General features: G+C 34.7%; 1 protein-coding gene across 1 annotated transcript in view; it reads left to right on the top strand.

Annotated features, from left to right (window-relative positions):
- LOC133178446 (laminin subunit gamma-1-like) overlaps nt 1–27889 on the top strand; it is a 39270-nt gene that overhangs the window by 24 nt on the left and 11357 nt on the right. Inside the window, exons 2-9 of the mRNA XM_061313143.1 lie at nt 280–717; nt 15072–15373; nt 22297–22427; nt 23135–23319; nt 26436–26624; nt 26995–27112; nt 27388–27495; nt 27747–27883. Coding sequence (XP_061169127.1) covers nt 280–717; nt 15072–15373; nt 22297–22427; nt 23135–23319; nt 26436–26624; nt 26995–27112; nt 27388–27495; nt 27747–27883 — 1608 coding nt within the window. The remainder of the gene's footprint in view (nt 1–279; nt 718–15071; nt 15374–22296; nt 22428–23134; nt 23320–26435; nt 26625–26994; nt 27113–27387; nt 27496–27746; nt 27884–27889) is intronic.

The following is a 27889-nucleotide window of genomic DNA, read 5'->3' as shown; positions in this document are numbered from 1 at the left end:
GTAAGATACTTATTGATTTGGATAAAAACAATGTTTATTAATATATCTGTATTTTTATGCTGATGCAATCTCTATGTAATTAATGGAACTCAAATTGATACATTTTACTAAATAAATATAAACATAAGGTAACTCACTCTGGATAGAATAATCAACTAAAAGAATATTGCAGTGAACAATGTTGGTTTATGTTGTAATGTTATTTTAAGAGTTCTCTCCCTTTCGGTAGCAATGTAAAAGTTTTGAATTTCCCGTGATGCATCACAGCTCTGATGTAAGTTTCATTGGGCGTACACGCTTCGAGTTTGACGGATTGTAAAATGTGTAAGCTAACTGTGCTTGTGATATATCTTGGATTTCTACCTCATATCTCAAATGGACAAAAGGAAATAAAAAATTTACCAAGTTTAGGATGTTACAAAGCACAGGGAAAGGCTCAAAGATGTGTGCCAATTTTTGTGAACGCTGCCTTTGGAAAAACTATTGATGCCACCAACACGTGTGGACTGACAAGACCCATGGAATACTGTTTACATACGAGGGTGGCGTGGATCAGGAAGCAATGCCGAATTTGTGACGCCCAGAGGCCTGGGTATAGCCATCCCCCCGAATTCATGACTGATTTTAATAACAACTATAACTGGACATGGTGGCAATCAGACACAATGTTAGAGGGGATACAATACCCTGTAGTAGTCAACTTAACTCTTCATTTAAGTAAGTGAAGAACAACTTATATCACAATACAATTCCTATTATGAGAAATGAATGGACTATACAATGGTTTGAACCAAATGAGAATTGAACAGTTGGGTCTTGAGTGAAAGTTTAATCTCAAATAGGGTTTCATTTCTCAAACAAACCAAAAGAAGTATTCGTACAAAACTGACTGCTATGAAAACACAGATTTACTGCTATTTCATAACCTGCTAGGCCAATTTTCCGCATTATGCTCTTTTGAAAGATCAGTTTTCAAACTGTATGTACAGTGTATTTATTTAAAGGATGACTGCACTTAAGAACATGCAAAAATTGCGACTAAATAAACTTTCAAAACAAGCATTCTTTCCTTTAATTGCAGGAATATTCAGCATATCTAATCTATAACTTTACGTAATTACATTAAACAAGCATTCTGAGAGTATTGCATCAGCAATACTAGTCCCCTACCGGCAAGTGTAATATGGTTCCCGTTAACAATTGAAAATGCTATAATTCCGTCAAAAATCAATGAAGCGGGACGAAATGCAATCTTGATTTATAACTATTCAAGGTAAAGTCACATATAAAAAATCAGCTCAATATCTGCTAGCGTTTAGAAGAAAATTGCGGAAAACCCTTAAAAATTGAAAAGGCCGTAATTCCGTCAAAAATCAATGAAGCGAAAGAAATGCAAACTTGATCTGTAACTCATCAAGATATACTCACGTACCAAAAATCAGCTCAATATCTGCAAGCGTTTAGGAAAAAAGTGCGGAAAACCAAGTGGGACAGACAGACAGACAGATAAAGGGACAGACAGACGGACGGACAGAGGAAACGTATAGTCCCCTCCGGTTTCACCGGTAGGGGACTAATAAAACTATGTATTTACTACGCAGCTGTTTTGAAAAGCGGGGGTCATCACAATTTCTTGATTCTCCGTACGATAATAAGGACGCCCACTTTTTCACTGACTTTATACATTGTCAGCGCATGTTTGTCTATTGTTCTCCGTTTAACAGTAGTTGTATATTTGCATTAATAATGATGTGTGAAAGGGAGATTAATAGACAAACATGCGCTCATGGTTTAAAAGAGATAAAAAAAAAAAACCTGCTTCTACTTACATTCACTTTTTCTGTTGTAACCAAGGGCTGACATGTTTAATATAATAATTCACCATAATGATTGTGATTTCTTACCTCAGGTATCTCTGTGAATACTAATTCCCGTCACTTGACTTGTAAGGTACAGTACCATGTTTTCTGCTATATGAAACCATGACACTGTGCTCAAACACGTTGAATTGTAAGGCATCGATATTCATTATCAAATAAAATATTCTTTACTCACATGGACGTGCTCATATTGTTGTTAATTTCATTTTGAAACCTTTGTAAATATTGTACTTGCGCCCATCAGAACAAAGGGGGGGGGGGATGGGAAAGAGTAATCTCGTATTTTTATACATGTCATTGTTATTTATCTAGTCTAATTTTAGAGCCATTCTTACAATTTTAGCTCCACCTCTCACGCATACCTAATGTTTAATCAAGGGCAGATACAAGAGTAAATTATCTATATTTGGAAAGCAATAAGGAAAAAAATATAGAATTATTTTATTATATCACAGTCTAAAATCAATTTAACATTTAAATTTGGTGCCAAAATGACAAATTTCTTAGTAAATATACAAAAATGAAATAAGGTTAAGATATATAAGCAACAGAAGCGATGGAAAAAGACCCAAAACCCAGCGTTAAGTGCAGCTAATCCTTTAAAACACATAGCAGACAAGATCACTCCTACTACAGTATAGTTATTAGTCCCCTACTGGTGAAACCGGAGGGGACTATAGGTTTCCTCTGAGTATGTTCGTCCGTCTGTCTAGCTGCGTGTCTGTCTGTCTGTCCCTCTGTCTGTCTGTCAGTCTGTCCCACTTGGTTTTCCTCACTTTTTTCTTTATGCTTTTGAGAAACTTGTTATGTACCTTTATAGTGATAAACTGCAGATGAAGTTTGAATTTTATCACGTTTAACCAAAAGGTTCGAGAGTAAATCAGTTTTAAACATTCCTCTTTTTTATAATAGTTCAAGATCGGATTCGTGCTGCACTATATTAATGTTACAAAACAAGGTTTTCAGATTTAAAATTATTGATTTCAAACTTGCTAGGTAGCTTTATAGTGACAAACTATAAATCAAGTTTGAATTCTGTCACGTTTGACCAACAGGTGCTAGCTATAGACTAAATCAGTTTTAAGCACTCCTCTTTTTTTTTATAATCGGGTTCACGATCGGGTTCGTGCTGCACTAAAATGTTCCAAAAACGAGGTTGTCGACTGTGACAGAAGACGGTAAACCATAAAGTAATATTGTGCATTGTTTTCAGCAATTCCTACCAGCGAATACTTAATACACTTGGCGAAATAATACCAGATGCAATAAAGACTGAATATTTTTCCCGATTTGAATTGTTTTTATATTCCTATTTATTTATGAGTTAAAGGCAGAGATTTTTTACCGGGTGGTAAGTGCCAGGTTAGGGAAAACGAGTAACGTTAGTAATTGTCATGTCATCATACATTATGTGATTTTAGTCAAACATGTCTTTGTAAGACAGATTCCATTCCAACAGTTCATTCATAAACAAGTAATCCGAAATGTCCACATTTTTTTGGGGGGGGGGGGGGGGGCGCAGTTATCATATACGGGGTCTTGTAAAATGACATCCTTAAAAGAAAAGGGGATACCGGTAGGGGACATGTATTGCTCATGCAATACTCTCAGAATGCTTGTTTTTCATGTCTACTTGCACACCAAATGAGCTTCTTACATTTATTCATTGACCAAAATTGGGAAACGCTAAGTCTTCTTCTGTGTCAATGATCTTTAACCTGGTAAATGTCGGACATGGTGGGGAAAATTGTAAAATTTTCTGGAGTTCAGTGGAATATAGTGTTAGTGGTACAAAAGTGTTCTTAAGAGCAACTATTGTAGTATGTAGATATACAGAGGTACATATATACAGCCCCTAAAACGTGCTACTATATATATATATATATATATATATATATATACCACTTGCAAGGTAATGTTCGTTTCGTTTCCTGCATGATACGGCTCGTTTTGTGAACGTTTTGTTTGGTTTTGTGCACGGTACGTTTCGTTTTGTGAACGGTATGCTTTGGTGAACGGTATGCAAATTAAGTGAGAGGAATCTGTACGCTTTAGTATATGATTGGCTACTTGATAAAGCCATTTCTTTCTTTATTAATCTCTCTATTTTATGTAAATGAAAGGACGGTGTCGCAAGCATTTTTTTAACAAATTGTTTTTTCAATTAAAGCTGTCAGGAATATTTAATTTTTACAACTGTATTTTCGTTATACATGTAAGCAGTCTTTTTTATCTTTTTGTTTTAATTTTACGTTTTGTATGAGCTAGTTTCTTTTTTTATGTTGTTTATTTTTTTCTCTTTATTTATTATTTTATTTTGTACACCATACCCTTATGGTTGAATATTTTGGAAATGGATTTGTAAATAAATAAGTTAAACTTTATAACCCCCGCTTTTATTTCGTCTACCATTCCTTTTAAATTCTTTTCATTGCTGCTTCATATTGAAAAAAATAACGTACTTTTTTTTTCTTGAGTTCTTGTAGTTGCTTAGTTGCTGCTTCGTATAAAAAGCATATTTTCTTGACGGTTTGATCAAACAAGCAATGAAAAAAGTACGTTTTATTCTATTTGTGAGGAATTATTGATGTCTAAAAAAATCTAATCGATCCTTTAGGTGTTCGCTAACTAGCAAAATATACATTCAAAAGTAATCTGACAGTAGAAATGCACATAGTTAGTACAAAATATTACTTAATTTTCTCTGCGCGTAATAACATGTTTTCTTTTTTATTTGATTTTTTTCGATGGGTAAAAACGCATCATAAACGGAAGTTATAATCAAGAAAACAGTTAAGGCAATTACATTTCCATTTACAATGTATATGGATGTTTGGTTGTATAAAATTACATTAGACTACAATGACAAATTTTCGAAATAAATACATATGTAATCTGTCAAAATGTTGAAAATAAATAATCGGTTCTAATCTATCTAAAAAAATAAATAATCTGCACGCATGTATTTCCTCTAAAATATTGAAAATAAATAATTTGTCCATGTCCGTTGCTACTAACCCCCACCCCCACCCCGCCCCCTTTTCAAAAATAGAGTTTTGGAGTTTAGCAGCCCCTTTTTTCTGGTCAAACTCACTTTTTTCATTGAAGAAGAAAATGATCTGCTCTGACTGCGCTTGAAATGAAATATATGGAGATAACGAACAGTATTCAAGCTCAAAAGTCCATTATACAATACAAAATAGGAGCAGAGCAAACACGGACCTCCAAACATCATAGGTGGGATCAGGTGCCATGGAGGAGTGAGCATCCCCTGCCGACCGGTCACACCCGCCGTGTGCTCCTTGTCATGATCGGGAAATAACGGGAAAATCCGTCGACAATTCAGTGTGTAAATAATGGCCTAACAACCAGTATGAAAAACGTCAGTCAGCATTTGACTCAGTGATAAATTGTATTTGCTGACAAGGTCATTGTATCGACCATAGAACTTACGAAATGATGACTTTAAACGAGAGAGCTGATATTCTTGTTTCATTAACTTATTTGTCAATAATTTACCTCGTTTTAGAAATTGTACATACGTAGAGCATGCTCTTGCGTATCGAATCAACTGAGAGATATATACCCCGTATGCAGGTGATGAAGGTATATTGCTGCATAAGTAAGGGAAGTTGACGATTGAAAAGTTAAAGTCATCACGTTTATCATAAAGCTTGGTTGTTAGATTACCATTAACGTCTTTTTCAAGTAAAATATCCAAATATGAAACAGATGTGTCAGACTCTGTGGTATCTTTTATCTGAAGTTCACCAGGATATATCGTATCGACATAAGAATGAAAATAGCCATTGTTAATTGACAATACATCGTCGATATATCTAAATGTCGAGTTGAAAGCCACAGCAAGTGTTTTCTTCTTTTCACGTACAAGATTTTGGACAAATTCTGCTTCATATGAATACAAAAAAGGTCTGCTAATAACGGGGCGCAATTTGTACCCATAGGAATTCCAATAGATTGTTGGAAATTCTGAAATTCTGTTTTTCTGCTGATTAAACCGGGCACTTTAATTAGTCCCCTATCGGTGAAACCGGAGGGCACTATAGGTTTCCTCTGAGTCCGTCCGTCCGTCCGTCTGTCTGTCTGTCTGTCTGTCCCACTTGGTTTTCCGCACTTTTCTCCTAAACGCTTGCAGATATTGAGCTGATTTTTGGTGTGTGAGTGTATCTTGATGAGTTACAGATCAAGTTTGCATTTCGTTCCGCTTCATTAATTTTTGACGGAATTTCGACCTTTTTAATTTTTAAGGGTTTTCCGCAATTTTCTTCTAAACGCTTTCAGATATTGAGCTGATTTTTGATACGTGACTTTACCATCAGTTATAGATCAAGTTTGCATTTTACCCTGCTTCATTGATTTTTGACGGAATTATGGCATTTTCGATGCTTAACGGGAACCAGATTACACTTGCCGGTAGGGGACTAGTATTGCTAATGCAATACTCTCAGAATGCTTGTTGTTTTAGTAAACTTATTATACACGTGTGATTGGGGTATATCAGGACTAAAGGCCGGTTTACACAATAGCATTTTAGAGTAAACAACAACAATTTAGAAAGACATGAGTCAAGTTTTCGAGACCATGGCAAGAGATGTACAGTGTTACTAAAAACAAAACTTATTAACTTGTAGATGGACATGCATGCACGGACTAAGCATGCGTAAAGAAGATTAAACCGGACTTTATGTGTTCATGCCAAGATATTTACATGCACTGAATATTATTTCCTTAATTTTTTTTATGAAAACCATTGCCGTTTATCAGTCAGTAAGCTCCACTAAGCAATCCACCTGCATAGATTTTTTAGCAACGGCTCTTCCATCAATTATGCATAGAATGACATATCTATAATACAATATTTAACTTTTTTAATTTTACTTCAAATGTTTTTGGCATTATCCTGTTATTATCTTCGCGAAGCAAATAATTTTGACGTCGTTCACGATAACATCAAACCCATCCTTGAAAATGTTTACGACAAAAATTACACTTTCTGATTTCAATTGCAATCACTTCTACTCCTTTCATTTTCGGTCCATATATAACATATTTATTTATTACGTTCAAAACACCCATAAGGTATATTAAGCAAAGTAAATAACAGGAGTAAATAGCGACGCAAGTTCTTTAAATGTACTATAAACCCTGGAATTTATCTGCTTCGCGAAGTAAACAAGCAATCTGAGAGTATTGCATTAGCAATAGTAGTCCCCTACAGGCAAGTGTAATCTGGTTCCCGCTAAAAATTGAATATGCCATAATTCCGTCAAAAATCAATGAAGCGGAACGAAATGCGAACGTGATCTATAACCCATCTAGGTAAAGTCGACATACCAAAAAATAGCTCAATATCTGCAAGCGTTTAGAAAAAAAAGTGCGGAAAACCCTGAAAAATTGAAAAGGTCGTAATTCCGTCGAAAATCACTAAAGCGGAACAAAATGCAAACCTGATCTGTAACTCATCAAGATACACTCACATACCAAAAATCGTTTAGAAAACCAAGTGGGACAGACAGACAGACAGACAGACAGAGGGACAGCTAGACAGACCGACAGACAGACGGACAGACTTAGAGGAAACCTATAGTATCCTCCGGTTTCACCGGTAAGGTACTAACAAGCATTCTGAGAGTATTGCTTTAGCAATACTAGTCCCCTACCTGCGTGTAATCTGGTTCCCGTAAATATTGAAAATGCCATTATAATTTCGTCAAAAATCAATGAAGCGGAACGAAATGCAAACTTGATCTATAACTTATCAAGGTAAACACATACCAAAAATCAGCTCAATATCTGCAAGGGTTAAGGAAAAAAGTGCGGAAAACCAAGTGGGACAGACTGACAGACAGACAGAGGGACAGCTAGACAGACAGACGGACAGACAGACAGACAGACAGAAAGACGGACGGACAGACTCAGAGGAAACCTATAGTCCCCTCCGGTTTCACCGGTTGGGGACTAAAAACGCCACGAGCTATGTTTTGACGTGGTCGGTGTTGCGCCGGCAGCTTGAATGATTCGTTTACAAAAGAGAAAAATGCTATATACAGAGATATTTTAGTGAAATTTATATGAATCATTTGAAAAAAAATGATTTTAATGTATGCCAATTTTTAACTGTATAATATTAGTGAAATTCACTTTTATAAGGATACCCACTTCCGCCCCGGGGTTGAACTCTCGACCTAAGGAATCTGTCTCTTAGCAGTACAGGAACAGCGCACTACATCGCTCGGCTATCTAGGCAAGTCCAAAAACTTGCTTTTGATGCCGATGGAATTCTCGCGGCGCTTCTCTACACTACACGGTCATTGAGAATGGAAGTGAGATACAGTTATTTGGACATTAGTTTTATTAGAGGATCGTTACATGTACCAATACACGTTGTAATGAAATTAAATTTTTATTCATAAAGCACATTTTACAACAAACTGTATCTCACTGTGTCGTGGTTTCCGAGAAAGTTCAGAGCGACAGGTAATGGGTATATGAAAGCTATAGAATTAAACAAAGTACATGTATTAAATTCACTGTGATTTACACAATGTACATGAAAATGTAATGATATTGCATTTTAGATGAGAATAAAACATGCCAAATATATCTCAAACGCAACGTGTTCATAGCGAATAAGGAATAGCCTCACACTCTGTCGAGTTGTTTTGAAGTCGTAATTAGTTTCAAGTAGTTTATTTATTTTAAGATGTAAGTCAAGATTCTTGATACGTGATAATAATGTTTTGAATCGTTAGGGTTAATTTCCGTCCTTCTTGAACGGGCGCAATTGAAAGAAATAAAAGAAAATGACTTTAATTAGTACAAATCTCTATTAACCTTGGGTTTTTCCGTAGGACATGACATTCTAGACGCTTGATAATTACCGTCAGTCAAATGGTGATCTAGATTCTCATTGATTAAGAAATTAACAATCAAATTCAAAGAATTGTGGTCCTCTGCTTTCGGTGTCTTAGTGGATGGGATACCATTATTTATGGCATATTGTGTCAAATATGTACGCCCTATCATATGTCATTCCAAAGTAATCACCAATGTTAAAATTTTTGACAATTAGGTCAAACATGAAGGTCAGGGAGAAGGGGTAAAAAATTATAGCATGCTCTGTTACAGGCAATGCACATGTCAAATATGAAAGCCCTTTCTCTTCTCTATCAAAAGTTATAAGGAAAGATAACATTTTTGAAATGTAGGTTAAACTTCAAGATCACGGGGTCAAAAATCATAGTGTTTGTAACAGGTAATACACATGTGAAATATGAAAGCCCTATCTTTTCTTATTCGAAAAATATGACCAAGGTTTAAATTTTTGAAAGTAAATCAAACTTCAAGGTCACGGTCAAGGGGTAAAATATTATAGTATATTTAGAAAGGACTTGTTTAAGGCAATCGCGGGTATGTTAAGGAAGCATTCAAACCATTTCTCGGGAAATTTAGACTTTTTTAAGAACATTAAGTTTGATAATTTATCAAAGCCACCGATAAAACGTAAACTATCATTAACTATGACATAAAGACAACAGAGTGTCTGAGGCAAATAAGTGCACCAGCACGACGTCATCACGTGACTGCTATTGATAGGAAAATATTCCTTAATAAAAAAGTTAACAGAACAATACTACCCCGGGGTTTAATATTTTCTATGAGTAAATAATATAGTTGAAAACATCTCTTAAAAAAGTGCTGCTAGAATGCCACTGTCCGGTCTGGAAAATAATTATTCCACACATTCCCACGAAACCTTACCCGATGTTTTGCATAACATACATATAACCCCAGATATTGCTTCAATTCTAGCAGCACTTTTCAAGTATTATAGAAGGCAAGCTTTCGATCTGTACAAATCTTATGTTTTGAAGTATCCAGCTAAGTGTTGTTCTTTTGCATTATTGTTGTAACGAATGACAAAAGAAAGGCCGACCGGGATACATAAATAGCTGACTGTCTTCAATAGAAGATATAATCAATGAAAATAAATCAGCATACCTGTTTAACAAACTTTAACTCCATATGAATCACACACAATATTCACGGTACTTACTTCTAAACCCCCTTTTACATATCTTTTTAAATGCCGTCTTAGCCAAATTCTCATTACACAACATGATCAATTTTCAAGTTACTTTTTGAACAGTTAAGAAGTCATCGATCAGAGATTTTAATCCAAGTGACAGATACAGTGTACGACAAAACGAATTAAAAACATTTTATTTTTGTTTTATATTTGCATGTTTCTATTCATTTTCGGGAGTTTGATAACATCTCTAAATACAAATATAAATAAAACTTGTTGTTCGAAAATTGACTATTATGACGTCACTGATCACGGTCAAGGGATTTAGTCAAGTCAGAATATCTGAGTTTTCCTTAACACACCTGCGATATGAAACCCCTATCTTTTCTTTTTCAAAAGTTATGGCCAATTTTAAGTAATGTTAATATTTTTGAAAAAGTAAGTCAAAGGTCTTTCACAGGTTAATGCACATGTGAAATTTGAAAGGCCTATCTCTTCTCATTCAAAAGTTATGGCCAAGGTTAAAGTATTTGTGACAGACGGATAGACGGACAGACGAATGAGATTTAATGTCCTCTCGCTTTCATGAAAACGAGGGACAATAACATCAGCAACTTTAGATCGTTGTTGACAAAACGATGAAATGACATAAGATCCACCGCCTTATTGTAAGAAACCTGTCATTGATTCCTTGCTACACTCGTTTACATTTGCCCGACTTTCTATCCCAAGTAAATTTCACCCGTGAAAAGCTATGTAAGTTTTAGTTTGTCGTTCTATGTAATTTGACCGAATTCTAAATCAAATTTGAAAAATGACGATCAGACCAAGCTCTAGCATTGTAGATAAAATAGTAGTGTAAAATGGTGAGAGACCGGGAGTTGAGGGGTATGTGTATGCAGTATGATTGTATATGTGTGACTAGATCTTTAGATAAATATATTGAAATTTAGTAACAGATTTTTTTTTTTGGTGTTTGATGGAAGTTATCAATATTATTTCAATTCAAAGCTTCTTTTAAGCCTTTTCGATGACATTTTAATATGACTCGACTTGAAGGAAGCCGTTGGAAATCACCATGTACACGACGGTAGCCCCTCATGAAAAGTCATAAAAATTTCAACGTCGTAATGATATTAAAATGTTAACTTCGAGGTATTTCATATAGTGTTGGTAGATTCCTTTCAAATAAATGCTAAATTAAGTGTTTTTAATTGGACTTGGGGCAGTTTAGGTAGTTCTCTCTCTCTTTCTCTCTCGTCATTTTTGAGCTTCCCCTTTACTTTAAAAAGTATTGCTACGGACCTGACTTCGATGAACCTACGTATTGGAAAGTGTTTGTTGAATGACCATCCAAGTTTACATCTGCTATGCAGGATCCTAATTTTTTTCCAGCGTAAGTGCTCCCTCGCGAGGAACTGTTTATTGCCATCAAAAACTATGAATTTCTTTTTAAAATGTCATTGAAATACAAACTCTAACTGATGACAACACACGGAAATAAATGATCAACACTCCACAATTTCGTGAAATAATACAAAATAATTCGAACTGACTTCATTCTACTTGTTTGTGTTATGTTATGAATATTGATGAGCTAGCAACCAATGAGAATCTAGATCACCATTTGGGAGACGCTAATTATGTAGCGTCGAGAATGCCACGCCGTACTGAAAGTCTAAGTATAAAAGAGAATTGTACAACTTTGGTCATTGCACGGTTCGAAACACTTTTGGGGCGTGGCTTGCATAATTATTTCAAAAATGATTTTTGAACGGTCCTGTTCGTTTTGTGAACCGTTCGTTTCGTTTTGTGCACGGTTCGTTTCGTTTCTTGCACGGTTCATTTCGTTTTGTGCACGATACGGTTCGTTTTTTGAACGGTAGGTTTCGTTTTGTGCACGGTTCGTTTCGTTTTGTGTACGGTGCAGTACGCTTCTTGCACGGAACGGTTCGTTTTGTTTCTGAGGTGTAGTAGCGCATTTTAGGGTCTGTATTTATTGCTGTTTATTACCTCAGTCACCTCAATCCTTTCTTGGATACAAGCTATTTAAAATGTGTCCTGACATACATATAATTGAGTTACTATCACTAGAGAACATTAAACACGTTACGAACGAATATCTGTGTTACGAACAGTAAACTTGTTTACTTTGTGATTACATCTGTAACTGACGAAATGTACGGAAAAATCAGACGTATAGAAAAATAATTTGTCAATTTGATTAGTATATCATTTTGGTGTTCCGTTTTGGTTTTTTTTTTTTTTTTTTTTTTTTTTTTTTTTTTTTTTTTTTTTTGTTTCTTTTTTGTTTGTTGTTAAACGTCCCTCTCGAGAATTTTTCACTTGCATGGAGACGCCACCACTTGTCGATGGAGGGCTGCAAATTTGGACCTATACTCGGCACTCAGAGCCATTGAGCAGTGATCATGATGGATCTTTTTCGTGCCAACACCTACTGCGACACAGGCCCTCGGTTTATACGGTCTCATCCGAAGGATAGGTCTCCACGTCCAGCAGTGGGATTCGAACCCGTGACGTAAGGATCAACTCCTTACTTCGCGAGTCTAGAGCAAATGCTCTAACCACTGCGCCACGCGGGCAACGTTTTTGATTTTGTTAATTGTTGTTATAACAAAACAAGCATGCATCAGGAAAATAATATTGACATGCATATGTTCAGGCTCTAGCGTCAGGCTTTGGTTAAATTAAATGAACGTTGATACATACTATATCAAAGGATGGCCTTTGTTTATAACGATAATGAGTATTATAGGTGGTAATAATTATCAATACAACGCTTTACAAGAGTTGAGCATAGTTCAACAATAGATGCAAGTTCCCATGTAGGAGTGTCAATATAAGGATCCGATCACCCCGAACGTCTTTACATCTTTAATGTTCAACGCAAAGATCTTTTGATCGATGACGTATACTAAACTTTTTCGACGACGTCTTTAATCTCTTGGTTGTTGAATGATGTCAGCGGTCTTGTATGAAGTTATAAGTGGCTCAGTTTGAGAATATCCACTGTCTGCTAAAATAAAAAGTCCTACTGGAAAATCAAGCTCTTGTTCTGGTCCTATCTCAAGGGTATTAGCATATGCATGAGCATCATTCTCATGTCCAAGGTATTCCGAATGTTCAAATCTAATGGAATTCTCAGAACATGTAAAACACGCATTTTTAAACAGGATGTTTTTAATTTGTATTACCTGTAATATTGTGAACATAAATATAAATGTAAATTTGAATTATAATTCACAAATATTCATTTTTAAATTCTTTCATTTGCTTGGATACAGTGATATTTTTTTTGTGTCCACTATAAAATTCCTGCTGAGGCTCCGTTTATGGAATGTAAATCTCATGTGAGGTTCCGTATGGTGCCTAGTACTACGTTTTGCATGTTGTCCCCTGGATCTCCTATGGATAACCATTCTATTGTTGGCCAGCGAAATTCTGAATCCAAAACATTGGATATGTTGGGTAATGCCTAAGCCATATTAATGTTATTAGAACTCCATTTACTGCCCACTTCTCAGGTTTCCATGCAGCTCAATGTGTAAGAAAACTCGATTCATTATTTCTAGAAATGAATCAACTGTGTCACAACTCAGTATCCAGACCTCAAAGGGCCTCGACCTTAGTTCTCAGTAAGTATTCCTTGGGACTCACATAGCAGGGTTTTCTGCAATATTCTGGACTCTGTTTTGAAAGTATCGCTTGGAGGAGGGTGACGTGAGGAAGACATATATTGGCGTCACAAATTTAAGACAAGGAGGGACCCAATCCCTTCTTTGTTTTCTGTATAAGGAAACGGTACCGTCCAATGAATTTTGTACTGAAGATAAACTGATGATTAGCTGAATCATTAGAAATAGCCTTTTGCGACTATTTTTCGTAAAGCAAGGAATTAAAGCATTCCGTCTGAACTGAAGAAACATGAAAGCTACCAGCAGAAAAAGCTGTTTTCTTTCGTCCATATTTAAGGGAAATGTATATTAATGGTAGTTTTATATGCTATTTACGACATTTAACGATCAAAACGAGGGTCTTTTTTTCTAACATATACATAATACATATACATGTACTATTTAGCAATATTTTCTTAAATAGAATGGTAACATAAAACTTCATAGTGACTAGAAATTTACCGATAATTATCAGGGTTTTTTTTGAAACCCCATAAATATATTTCATGTTTTCTTTGTTTACTCCATAATTATTCAAAATGTTTTCATTTTCACCCCAACCAGTTCTCAAAGTCTAAAATAAATACTATTTTTAATTTTTAGAATAATTACATGTATTAACTAACATGAAAGAGATTAAATTTTGAAATTTATTTCAGAGTGTGACATTTAAAAGCTGCACGGACGCCCCGTCCGCGGTGGAAGATTCTGGGGATTCTGCTGCACATTGTAGTAAGCCAGATAAAATATGATACCGCAACTCCAACCAATAACCCCGCATCAACAAGCTATCAACCAGATAGAAAACAAGCAATACCAGTATCTGATGCAGATGATGATACGGATCCCGAGATCGAGCAACAGCAACAACCTTTGAAGAAGAAAAGGTCCACATCTGAACTTGCTAGAATGTGCCATGAAAACTATCTAGAAAGGCTTCCCCAGAATGCTGAATTAGAAAAGAGATTGTCCTTATGCATGAACATATTCTTCAAAGTGTATCATATAATTTAAAGGAAAATATGCAGAATAAATGAAATTATCTTGCTTTTTTTCTTTTTCATCCCTGATCTTTGTTTTCAATTACATGTTCATGCAATGGTATACAAGAAATGCACGTGTGTGTGTATGAGAGAGAGCCAACGCACTTGAACAACAGCAGTCAAGTTGTCTAAACATTCTTATCTGTTTATTTTGATTTATAATAACAAAATAAATATAAAGCGATTGATCTGATTCAGAAACTAGTAATACGGTTAATCATGGTTAATATCGTCATTCAGTCTCGTATTCAATCAAAGTACATCTTTTTGAGATTATTACCATGCATATCTCTCTCTGAAAATCCGTACGTTATAAAGGTTTACACATAGCAATGCAATTGATATATGCATACATTTAAAAGCTTTTACAATAACTCAACCCCTTTTCTATTGTTTTAAACAGACAAAGCCTATGATGTAACCTACGTAAGGCTACGTTTCCATTCCCCAAGACCAGAAAGTTTTGCCATCTACAAGAAATCAACAGACGATAGTGACTGGACTCCCTACCAGTTTTACAGTGGTTCCTGTGAAAGGACGTATGGAAAGGAAAAGCGGGGTATAATCACAAAAAAGAATGAAGGGAAGGCAATCTGTACAGATGAGTACAGTAACATCTCCCCCCTGAAAGGAGGCATAGTGCCATTCAGTACTTTGGAGGGACGACCCAGTGCTTTTGATTTTGAGAATAGTACTTTACTGCAGGTGTGTATGTAATATATGCAGTACATATTTTCATGGAGTAGATTCAATATATTTCTTTTCTTAATTTTTAAATGAGTAATAGAAGAATATCAGGATTTGAGTATTGCTGGTGTTCACTTGAGTTACAAGTTTGACAATTCATGTAATTGTTTGAAAAATACAAAGCTATGAGTCGCAAAGAGCAGGCAAAATATAATTGAAAAAATAAAAGTAAATTTTAAAAATTGGCAATCTTTTATAATCATGATGCTATTGCTGCCACGGCACATAATCACATTGGTATGTGAATGCTTTCTAAACATTAAACCTTGTAAATAAAATTTAGCTGTCTTAAAATGCTTTGAAGAGGACTGATGCATATGCAGATATGCAATACGGATATATATTTAAGGCAGAACCTATATCGGAAAAGTCTTTGTCACAGGATTTTCAAAATGAATAATTAGCACTTGCTTATTAATCAGTTAAAAATACACGGCATGTTTCCTTTTATTTAATGAAGTACAGCCGCTAATGATTACTATACCCTGCAACTATAATTTTCAGTCATTTTTAGGGGTACATGGTTATGAGGAGAATATAGAAAATCACAAAAATACTTCTTCAAACACCTTTTTTATAGACTTTATTAACTAATTATAAAGAATAGTTAGAAATATTATTTAAAATTAGATTCGTATTTCTTCAATTGACATTTAAGATTAAATCCAGATTTCAATAAATATAAGCAAATGCGCTCAATATTTTTCAAAGGATTTTTTTAGTCCATCTACAACCCTAAATCGTTAACAAACAAGATTGTTTTTACGACTTATGCGCATGATGACGCGCATAAGTCGTAAAACAAAACCTAAGTTGAAAACAATTCTTAAGCAGTCTTAAATGGTCATTCTTATTAAAATAATAAAAAAAAGCAATACTTCTAGGAGTTTTCAGTGAATTAGATTCATTAAAATATAATCAGAAGTATAAATGTATGCACTTCCGGTTTATCGGTAAACAGCTTCATTTTCACCGTGTTCGATCAGAAACCCGGGATCTCAACATTAATTCAGGGTGTTTCGCTTTAATGAAATGTCAGAGATGATGAACAAAATAATAAGATTGATTGATTGATTGTATATTGTTTTACGTCCCATTCGAGAATTTTTCACTCATATAGAGACGTCACCATATACCGGTGAAGGGCTTCAAATTTTGACCTTTACTCGGCACTCAGGGCCATTGAGCAGTGATGGATCTTTATCGTGCCAACGCCTGCCGTGACACGGGGCCTCGGTTTTTAAGGTCTCATCCGAAGGACCCGCAACTTTCACTTCAAAGTGCCGAGCGCATGGCAAAGGAACAGTTGCTACCTATTTTTTATCGACTTAGGTCTGTCGCGGCCGAGATTCGAACTCACGACCTCCCGATCACGGAGCGAGCGCTCTACCGACTGAGCTACCGTGAACGGTTAAAATAATAAGAATATGGGAATTATTTCTATGTACATTTTAGCGATTCATTCACGTTCAACAACTTCTGTAATGTGCTGCATTTTCAGTGTTTACAAAATGAATGACAAGGTAAGCACAACAATCTTGTGTGTTAACGATTACTGTAGGTATATTCCGGGGCTTAGCTTGACTTAAAATTCTAGTGAGGCAAAACTTTTGCAGTCGGGGGTGTGGGGAGCACCTTAGGCCCCCAGTAGGTCCAGGGAGGAACCATGAAGGGGGGGGGGGGTTCAGGGGGCGAAGCCATCGGAAGAAAAATGCATTGTAGGGGTTTTAGGCCTAGAATGTAAAAATAATACTTGTCTTGGACAGAAATTTCGTAAGGTTTACCAGTTTCAATATTCAAACCTCAGTTTGCATATAATCATTAGATGCTGCAATTTTTTTAAAAAAGGTTTAATATATTAAATATAAAATGTTTTTTTCAACATGTTCTTCTAACACATTTAAGAAATAAAATATCATTTTTAGAGTTTCATTGGGATATGACATGAAGTCGGTCAGGTGATCAAATTCTATGATGCCCAAATGACGTTATACTGTCATATCCCGATGAAACTCTGAAAATGATATTTTATTTCTTATACTTACATTTTACTTTTTTTATTCTTGTTATAAAGAAATATAGGCACTATTTAGACTTTGCTATGGAAATGCAACATAACGTACCTACAATACATATTTTATTAGTCCCCTACCGGTGAAACCGGAGGGGACTATAGGTTTCCTCTGAGTCTGTCCGTCCGTCTGTCTGTCCGTCTGTCTGTCTGTCTGTCCGTCTGTCTGTCTGTCCCTCTGTCTGTCTGTCAGTCTGTCCCACTTGGTTTTCCGCACTTTTTTCTTAAACGCTTGCAGATATTGAGCTGATTTTTGGTATGTGAGTGTATCTTGATGAGTTACAGATCAAGTTTGCATTTCGTTCCGCTTCATTGATTTTTGACGGAATTACAGCCTTTTCAATTTTTAAGGGTTTTCCACAATTTTCTTCTAAACGCTTGTAGATATTGAGCTGATTTTTGGTATGTGGCTTTACCTTGATTAGTTAAAGATCAAGTTTGCATTTCGTCCCACTTCATTAATTTTTGGCGGAATTATGGCATTTTCAATTGTTAACGGGAACCAGATTACACTTGCCGGTAGGGGACTAGTATTGCTAATGCAATACTCTCAGAATGCTTGTTAATTTTATATGAAAATACATTTTATAGATTAGTTTAAATGTTAATTTATATATATAGAATCTCCCATGATAAATGGTTGAATATGATTTTTATCCAACAAGTTGTGTGGTTTTTTTTTTATCCCTGGGCATTGGCGAGGGGAAAAAAACACACATGTTGGATAAAAATCACATCCAATCACAAATCACGGGACATTCCTTTTATCAAATATAAAAAAAAAATCCAATGAGTGATATCCATGGGATAAAGGGGTAAACATGGGATAAAAACCATTAGTTTTAAAACAAATATTTTCTGCAATGTATTAAGGGATGTTGCTGAGAAATCTAATGAGGCAGTTGCCACAATTGGAGCTACTCCCCTGATATTATTATTCTTATCATCTGTAAAATGCATTCAATAAAGAGTAGATCAGAAAAATTATACAATGAAAAGGATTCTGTATGTCCAGTGCCAAGATTGTGTCTCCATTACTAAAGTGTATTAAGCAAAGACGCTTTATCCAGCAGACAAAGTCAAAGGTCGGGGAATATTTGATATTAATGTCAAGGTTGCTACAGGTTATTATATCAATTTACCATAAAAACTTGAATCCAGATCATTTGTGCAAGTTCAAAGTCACTGAAAGAAAAAGTTTATAATTCGTGTCGGGTTTTTCTTATGGATAAACTTGGTGAGTTCCCATTTTACACAAAGATTGTTTATAACCTAAGGGTGTGTCAGGACTTTATAAAAAAAAATATCCCCTGCTTCATTTTACAAAATGATTGAAAATGCAGCATTATCTTTTTTCTGGCCTTGATGTAATCTGTAAGATCTTTTTCTTGTCTAATTTTCAAGTATTCATTATATAATTCAGTGCTTAACTGATCTAAGCTATAAGCTAGTAAAGGGATTATAAGTCAATCTGAAAATAAATAAAAATCCAATAAAAACAATCCACATTCAAGTTTACTATAGTCCAGCCTTATGTGAGATAAAAAAGAACTTAATGTCATGCAAAACTGTAGATTCCTTATTTTTGACGAATATTTGATATTGCGAAATGGCTCTTTGACATCATAATTCTCTAGTGGACGGTTGATCAAAAGGTTTCATATGGATTTCAGCATCATAAAAATAAAAGCAAGTAACTTTATTTGGCGAGTGATGCTTCTCGCGAAATTACTCGATAATTTATTCCTCGCGAATATTTAGGAATATACAGTAAATACATCTTCAGTATCCAGATCATTCCATGCTTTAATAGTGTTGCTGCTTTCTCTAACCAGGGTCCTAATATTTAAGTAACAGTTTGTATGTCCCTTTTCCAATCTCTTTGTTTCTGACCTGCTGCTGATTTGAAAATTGGCACAAATAGTCTAACACCGGATGTAAAGAGATAAGCTCTTGGAAACTTTTACTACTGTAGATAATTCATCCCTAAACATGTCTGATAAGTTATTATCTATGCGGTTAGATGCACATGCTATAATAAGAAAACACTCTTGCAAGATGCCAAGTCCAGCAAACTATAAAGAAATAACTATCAGCAGAGGTGAAAGACTAACAAACCACTGAAGTTATTTTTAGAAACAGTGCTATGTTAGTGTTCCATTAAATGCTATACTATCAAATTATTTTAACAAATCATAAAAGAATAGTTTATTGGTAGTTTGTTAAAAAAAAAGATTTCGTTTGGGAGCGATTAACAAAGAGTGCACAGCATTACACTTGAAGATGAATGTCATTCACTAAACTGCAAATACTTAACATCTTCAAAAGCAATTAAGAAAATGAACTTCAAGACTACAAAGGATTATTTTTTTATTCCATATATATTTAATACAAACAAGCCAGCTTTGAAATGTCAAGTGCTTGTAATATTTGTTAAAGAAGAATAGAACGAAGTTTATTTGACGTAAAATAGTAACAATGTTAAATGTGGCAAGTGTAACTAATTTGTGTAAATTAGCTTTATTATACCCCCGCTTGAAAAGTGGGAGGGTATATACATGTAGTGATCGGGGTGTCCGTCCGTCCGTCCACCCGTCTTTCTATACGTCCGTCCGTCTGTTACGCTTTGGGGTACCTATCTCTTATCCGCAACTCCTCATACCACTGAATGAAATTTAATGAGACTTTCGCAGAATCTTTGTTACATAGTGCCATTGTGCACCTCCTATTTTACTTTTTGATCTGACACTTATTTCGGGTCTCTCAGGGCAAAACATGGACTTTGCCATTGTAATCATATGGGAGACGGGGGTATCATTTAGTGAGCTCAGTGCTCACAGTACCTCTAGTTTTGACCTCTGAGATATGTATAAGTTTAGAAATGTATGCGTAGAATGCAGAGAGAGAGAGAGAGAGAGAGAGAGAGAGAGAGAATTCATCAGATATATATTTTATGTACTATATGTACTGTAGGTTGTGTAGTGTAGTATACATCTAAAAGATCGCAGATATATGGCATAAGACAAATAAGATCTACGCTGTACATGTACAGTCTGTTACACCTAGCAGTTCACACAGGCTTTGGCCCAGAAGTTATGTTTGCTTCAGATGTATTTAGAAATATTTATTAGGGAGAAAGAAACGTGAAGACCTCAGAAAGATTTGTAGTCAAAAGAAATCGGCTGGACATTCTAAGAGTGGTCTGTAATGATAAAGATATAATTTATAAAAGGGGTGCATAGGGGCATTACCAGAGTAGATAAAAACAACATCAAGGGTGTGATAAGGGATGAATATTTTATTGAAAGTGTGAAATTCTTTATTTGTCTTCTCCTTTACATTCTTATTTCAATGAGACTTTTTTTAAGTCTGACCTTTACAAAGAGGGCATTTTACCTGTTTGTTAAAGTTGTTCTCTTTTTAACTCACCTGAATTTGTAGGAAAAAATCTGTAAAAATCATCTTTTTTAAGAACAGCAAAGCCATGATTAGTCATATAAATATAGAAGCATCATCAAGTATTGTAGATTCAAATTTCTTCAAATAATGACACCCGGCCGGTCATAAAACATTTTTTAAAGCATTGAATTCCTATTTTTTGATGTCGTAGGTCCTAACGCTAACGCTCGGTATAATAATTTGTCGGCACGAGCATCCAAAAATAAGAATTCAATGCTCTTATTTACATTCTCTAATTTCTCTCTTCATAATTGTTAATTTCGTTATTCCTTTTAATGAATTAAGGGCCTTTCAGAAAAAAAAAACTGTGCTTAATAGACGAAAGCTGAGCTGTTGTGACTTGGAAAGTGAGCAGTTGAGACGTGGAAATTTAAATAACGCAAATGAATATTGCGAGTGGAAAATGACTAATTTTAAATGTACAATATTATTGTTATATTTGTATGATAATTCAAAAGGTTACTTGTTTATAATTAAATTGAGCCAAAACAATATTCATTTCAGTGTTTCAAAGTATAGAAAATGCATATAGTTCCTACTGTGTATTCTATCTCGCAGTGACAAGGTTTTGCTGTGTTATATGGTATTAAATGTTGTATATTTCCTATTGATTTTATAAAGAAAATAACACTGAATGTAAATATTCTTTATTAGTTGTATTACATGATTAGTGGTAGCCAATGTACTGTAAAAAAAGTGAATATTGTTTATGTTTTGGCATTCCTAGATAAGTGTATCATGTGTATGTAAATATATATATATTATATATATATATATATATATATATATATATATATATATATATATATATATATATATATATATATATAACTATAACTATATATATATATATATATATATATATATATATATATATATATATATATATATATATATATATATATATATATATATATATAAAGTAATTTACAATCTTGATTTCCTCAGGTCTGAGAAAAATGGTCTCCGTTATTTTTGAGCTTTTTACTCAATCAGGGATTAATTGTATAAAACTAAAACAACAGCAGTGAAGTATGGGAGGTGTCTTGGACAGTTTTAAATATCAGCTAGTAAGCTAGTGTAAATTTTATGTTTTATGGAAGTCCATCTGAAAAGAAGGTCACTGGATGCACTGTTAACATATGCTACTTTCCAGTCAGCTGGAATTATCAGGAGTCATCTCAAAAGATCATCCCGACTGAGAATTGAATTTTCAGAATTAAAATCTAAAGAAAAAATATGTTGTTTCAATTCCTGCACATTATGTAATGATAAGAAAATGGGGATGAAATCAACTACGATATTAATTTTTGATGAAAAATTTTGCTAGTGATGATTTATTATTTTGCAGGAATGGGTAACAGCTACTGCCATTCGAATTTCCTTGACACGCATGAACACCTTTGGTGATGAAGTATTCGGTGATGCAAAAGTCCTGAAATCCTATTTTTACGCCATCTCTGATTTTTCTGTGGGAGCCAGGTACTGTACCTGTATGATATTTTTTTTTTGTTCAAAGTTTCAAAAAATTTTCAGCATGATAAATTTTATTTCCATTTTAAGTTATTGTGAATCAAGATGTTAACAATGAGAGTGGGTCATATTTTCACTTATAAATCATGTGATCCATCTCGAAAACATAAACTCAAAAATCTTGTTAACATGGTTGAATGACCCTTTTGTGTTTTTGAATGAAAGCTAGTTTTCATGTGTCAAATTCAAGTCATTTTAATTAAAAGGTATAAACACAACAACAGAAAAATGTGCATGAGAATTTCCTGATGAATATTTTTATACATTATAGAAATTTGAGAGGTTGCACTTGCTTCATGATCTTCTTAACTGATCCTGCACAGCCCAAGTACATACATGTATTGTAGCTTATTCTTTTAGTGAATGAATTTGAGTTTTGCAAACTTGTCAATATGAAAAAAAAATCTTGGAACAGATGTTTTTCTCCCCTCAAGAATGTGGTAGGGACCCCCCCCCCCCCCCCACGGAAAAACTTTTTTTTCAGAATATTTCATATTTCAAAAATGATAGAGAGTGTCATATGATGTAGATTAGTTCTGTCATGAATTTCAGAGATTAAGGTATATACTAATCATTGGCATCTATAATATGTTTATGCTTAAAGTGTAACTGCTTGTTTCTTTTAAATTTGATGATAGTTTTCAAATATTACTCAGGTGTAAATGTAATGGTCATGCCGATGAGTGTTACCTGAGACAGGGATCCGCACCCACTTTTGAGAGAAGGGAGGTTTGCAGGTGTCAACACAACACAGACGGGGTCAACTGTGAGAAATGTCTCCCAATGTTCAACAATAAACCTTGGGCCAGGGCCACAGAAACCAGTGCTAATGAATGCAAACGTAAGATTTCCTTGGAAAGGTACACTTCATTATAGATGGAGCGCCTACCTATAGGGCCGGAATTGGTTTTAGTCTTAACAGAAAGTCTGTCAAGCTCCGTTCCGGTCAATGTCTTTTTATTTTTTGTTTTTGTTTTATTATCCCCTCACAACGGAGTTGCAGAGGGGATATAGTAACGCGCTATTTGCGTATGTGTTAGTTACTGGGTGGGTTAATTTGTCCTTGTGTAAAACGGAGGTGACGTAATTTGCACCAGGATAGAATGTTGCCTTAATATATATAAATATATATACCGAAAAAGGGAATAATAAAATATACCAATCAGTATTTTGCTTTTCCAAGTGTAAGTTATAATTGAGTTGTGTGCAATCGGGTTTGAAATTTTTGTTAACAGCATATTTAGCTATGTAGCTTGAATTACCTACATACAGTGAAGTCGTCAATTATAGGTGTACGCATCCACGATTGTTGTCGGTATTTTTAAGCATGTAAACAATTACATGTACTTCTTAACAGCTCTTCTATAATCACTGTATATTTAGCTAGATACATGTAGCTTGCCCCTTACAGTGAAGTGGCCAATCACCTTGTGTAAATTTTTTAGCTCTACTGGTCAGAGACCAAAAGAGCTTATGCGATAGTAAGGTGTCCGTCGTCCGTCCGTCATTCTGTCTAGTGTCTGTCTCCGTCTGTCTGTAAACAATTTTTCAAAACGCTACTCCTCTAACAGTTTTGGTCTGATTTCATATAACTTGGCACATAAGCAGACTACACTTAGATACATAATTTAGTGCATCGGTTTTTGATTTCGATGAATGGTGTTGCCATGGTTACAAAAATAGTAATTTCTGTAAAATTCCTTTATCTTTTTTTTTTTATTTCGATGAGCACTGTTGCCATGGTTACTTAAAATACATATTACTGTGAAATTCCTTTAAAACGCTACTCATGCTAGAGTTTTGGTCTAATTTTTATAAATTTTGGCACACATGTAGACTACACTAAGATACATAATTTGATGAATTAGTTATTGATTTTGATGCATGGTTTTGCCATGGTAACTTTATATAGAAAATTCTGTAGAATTCCTTTAAAACATTACTCCTGCTACAGTTTTGGTTTGATTTTAATATAATTTGGCACACAATTAGCATACACTACGATACATAATAGTATTTATCGGTTTTTGATTTCAGTAAGTGGTGTTGTCATGGTTACTTAAAATAGAAATTTCTGTGAAATACTTTCAAAATGCTACTCCTCCTACGGTTTTTGTTTGATTTCAATATAACTTGGCACACAAGTAGACTACATTAAGGTACATAATTCTATTTATTGCTGCATGTTGCAAAGTTTCAAATCCCAGTGCTACTTTTCTTTTGCTATACATACAGACCAGTAGAGCTACAGTCTCATCAGAGACTTCTGGTTATTTACTTAGAATTATAAAAGTATTTTCCAAGGAAAATACAAAAGGTAAAATTGTGTTTCCCTTGCAAAAAATAAAATAAAAGAAAATACCCTCGCAACGAAGTTGGAGATGATATATGTTGGGGGTGGGATGCGTGAGTGGATGCATCACAAAAGTTAAGCATTCCAAGTAATAATTCATATCAGGATTGACATGTTCTTTTGCGAGGGGATGCTCCGCTTTGCAGTGCCCTTGTTTTATAATTCTGTGGACCCTTTTACTTTGTTGTATTAATATACTCAGATGACTGTTTAGGCCCTTGGACCTCTGTTTTATTTTTCTACATGCACACATACATACAGGATTAGGATTTCATGTTGTATGATAAGAGAGCAAATGAAAATCTAATTTGACAGGAGGAGGTTGTCTGGAATTTTGGGGGAGAAGATGTGCATTTGTTTTGAACATGTCTTGACATGGGCAAGATTTATTCATTAGAAAAATGAATGCATGATGTCAAAATCAGTTTTTTTTTTTTTTGCGGGGGAAGGGGGGGGGGGGCATGTTATTGAAGGCTTCGTGTAAAATGCGGAGGAGTGTCACAGTGCAAGGGGTGGAGCTTCAATTTTAAAAAAAATTGCTTATTTTATCTTTCATTCGGTTTAGGACCATTAGACCTAATTAAATCTGTCAAGACTTTATGAGATACTGTGGGATAGCAGCACAGAACATAAATTTTATCAAAGTTGAATGTTTCCCTTGCACTAAGCATCTTTCATCAAACAAAATTTAAATCAGAAGCACAAGCTGTATGCCCCTTTTGTTTTCTTTTTTTTTTATAGAGGTTATTTTTGGATTGAATCTCGTTTTGTTGTTTCTTGATCATTTCTCATTCTTTGAGGAAAGAAATGACAACAATGCACTAAGGATATTTTGGCGCTGTTTCGGTTTCATTCAATTTCTCTTATTTTAAACATTTAAATAAAAAGGAAATCCGTTCCCGTTGTTGACAAGCGAAGGTCATAAATTGTTTCACTGTTTCCTACCTGTTTCTCATAACATACTATAAATCAATTTTCAAATGGTCTACACAAAATTGAGTTTTGGCATGAAATAATTTATCCAGTCAACTCCAAAGGATTTATCTTTTAATTGTTTGGATAATGTGACATTCTAACAAGTTCTCATGGAAAATAAGATATTGAATTGACAGATCTAATAAGCAAGTGCTAAAATTGCAACAGGATTCCCCAACCCTTGCAACAGTTAATTAACGAGGCCACACCCCTTGCATTATGTGACACTCCATTTTGGAGCCTCAATCCTCCATATTTTACTCCAAGCCTGTCATCAAACTGACTCCGTGATTCAAACTGAAGGGAAAAATTGATATTATTTGCATACATTCTTATTTGATGGTATGAAGTTTAAATGCAAAAGTTATGAGACATAGAAATAAACTTGTTTGCTTTTCAGAGGGGGTCTATATGCTGAAAATAAAAAATAAAAAAAATAAAAAATAAAAAAAAAAACATTTACACCGTTTTGTTTAAATGTGTCTGAGGTCAGCAAGAAACTCAAACAGATTATTGGGTTTTTATCATGTTGATACACACTAAAATACTGCTGACGAAAAGAGAAAAAATAATAGTTCCTTGATGTTCACCAACAATCATTATCAACAACAGTTTTCCTTTCTGTACAGCTTGTGAGTGTAACAACAAGACAGACCAGTGTTTCTTTGACTTGGAACTTTACCAGAGAACGGGTAGTGGGGGTCACTGTATTGACTGCCGCGACAACACAGACGGACCTCACTGTGAGGAGTGCAAGGACAACCACTACCTCAGACCTGAGGATCGGAAGTGTACCCCCTGTGATTGTAACACCACTGGTTAGTGTGTATTTATTGTCGAGAAAAATCAAGATGTAAGTAGCAAATCTTTTTTGGATGCCTTTTATGATTCAGCAAGAATTAAATACTGTTAAATGAATATGTGTATGACTAGTACTCTAGAACCTTTTTTGTCATTCCCACAAAAAAAGGAAACTAAGAAGGGAATCCGAGTCAACTCGTAAAATGTACATGTAGCTATTGTATACAGTTTTAAATAATGAGAAAGCAAAAATCATTTTTGGAAGATTATAAGTCTAGATTTGGCATATGACTAAAAAGATTTCAAACATATAGACTCATGTGCAATTCAGAGCTTTATGATGTTTCTGGGTAGTGATTTTGATCGAGATTCTATATTTATTGCAAGGCTCTGAGATTCTACAGTGTGACGCCGCAGGTCGTTGTCAGTGTAAACCAGGGGTCATAGGGGTCAAATGTGACTGGTGCAAAAACAACTACTATGATTTTGGACAGGCTGGATGCAGGTATGTTGGCAGAGAATTGAATTTAAAATTTTTTGTTCCCATAACGGTGCTAAGGGATTTCTGTGCTTGATTATCTGTTTTTACTTTCACTTTCCCTTATTTGGCTTCAGTTTCATCAGTTTTTCTTAAAATCAAATATATTTCTTACATAATCAACTTAATTTTGAAGTCTTGAATGAAAAGTAATAATATGCAAAACAGCCAGTGATGCCAATCTATTTTAGAGACGTTGTATTTGGTTTTTGTCTGTAGAGTTTATCATTTGTATTTTACAGGCCGTGTGGATGTAAAGCCAGTGGAAGCCAGTATCACATTCCTAGTTGTAATCCCTTGGATGGGACATGTATGTGTAAAGAAAATGTCGATGGTCGCAACTGTGACAGGTAATGAAATATAATGTGGTAAAAGACCTTCATGTAAAACTTAAGAATGAGAAAATTAAATTTGCATTGCGGATCATGTAATGTTTAATTAACATAAAAAGTACATATGGAATTATATTACATGTATTTGATCAATGTAATGTTAAGAATGAGTCCAATTTTATTTTTTTTTTTTCTGTTATTGTTTTAAAAACTCAGTAAAGAGTCTACCTTGATGTATTCATTCCCTTGATATATTCATTGTCTTTTAGGTGTAAGCTGGGTTACTTTGCTCTGAGGGAGGATGATCCTAAAGGTTGTATCCCCTGCTTCTGTTACGGTCATTCTTCTGAGTGTTCTAGTGCAGTGGGATACTATGCTTCTAGCATTATTTCTGATTTTGAGACAGGTATGC

This window comes from Saccostrea echinata, unplaced genomic scaffold (genome assembly GCF_033153115.1).
Source record: "Saccostrea echinata isolate AGI-Se365-2 ecotype Australia unplaced genomic scaffold, CSIRO_AGI_Sech_v1 ptg000003l, whole genome shotgun sequence".
NCBI lineage: Eukaryota > Metazoa > Mollusca > Bivalvia > Ostreida > Ostreidae > Saccostrea > Saccostrea echinata.
Note: the sequence above shows the minus strand (reverse complement) of the source record. Positions and strands in the feature narration are given on the sequence as shown.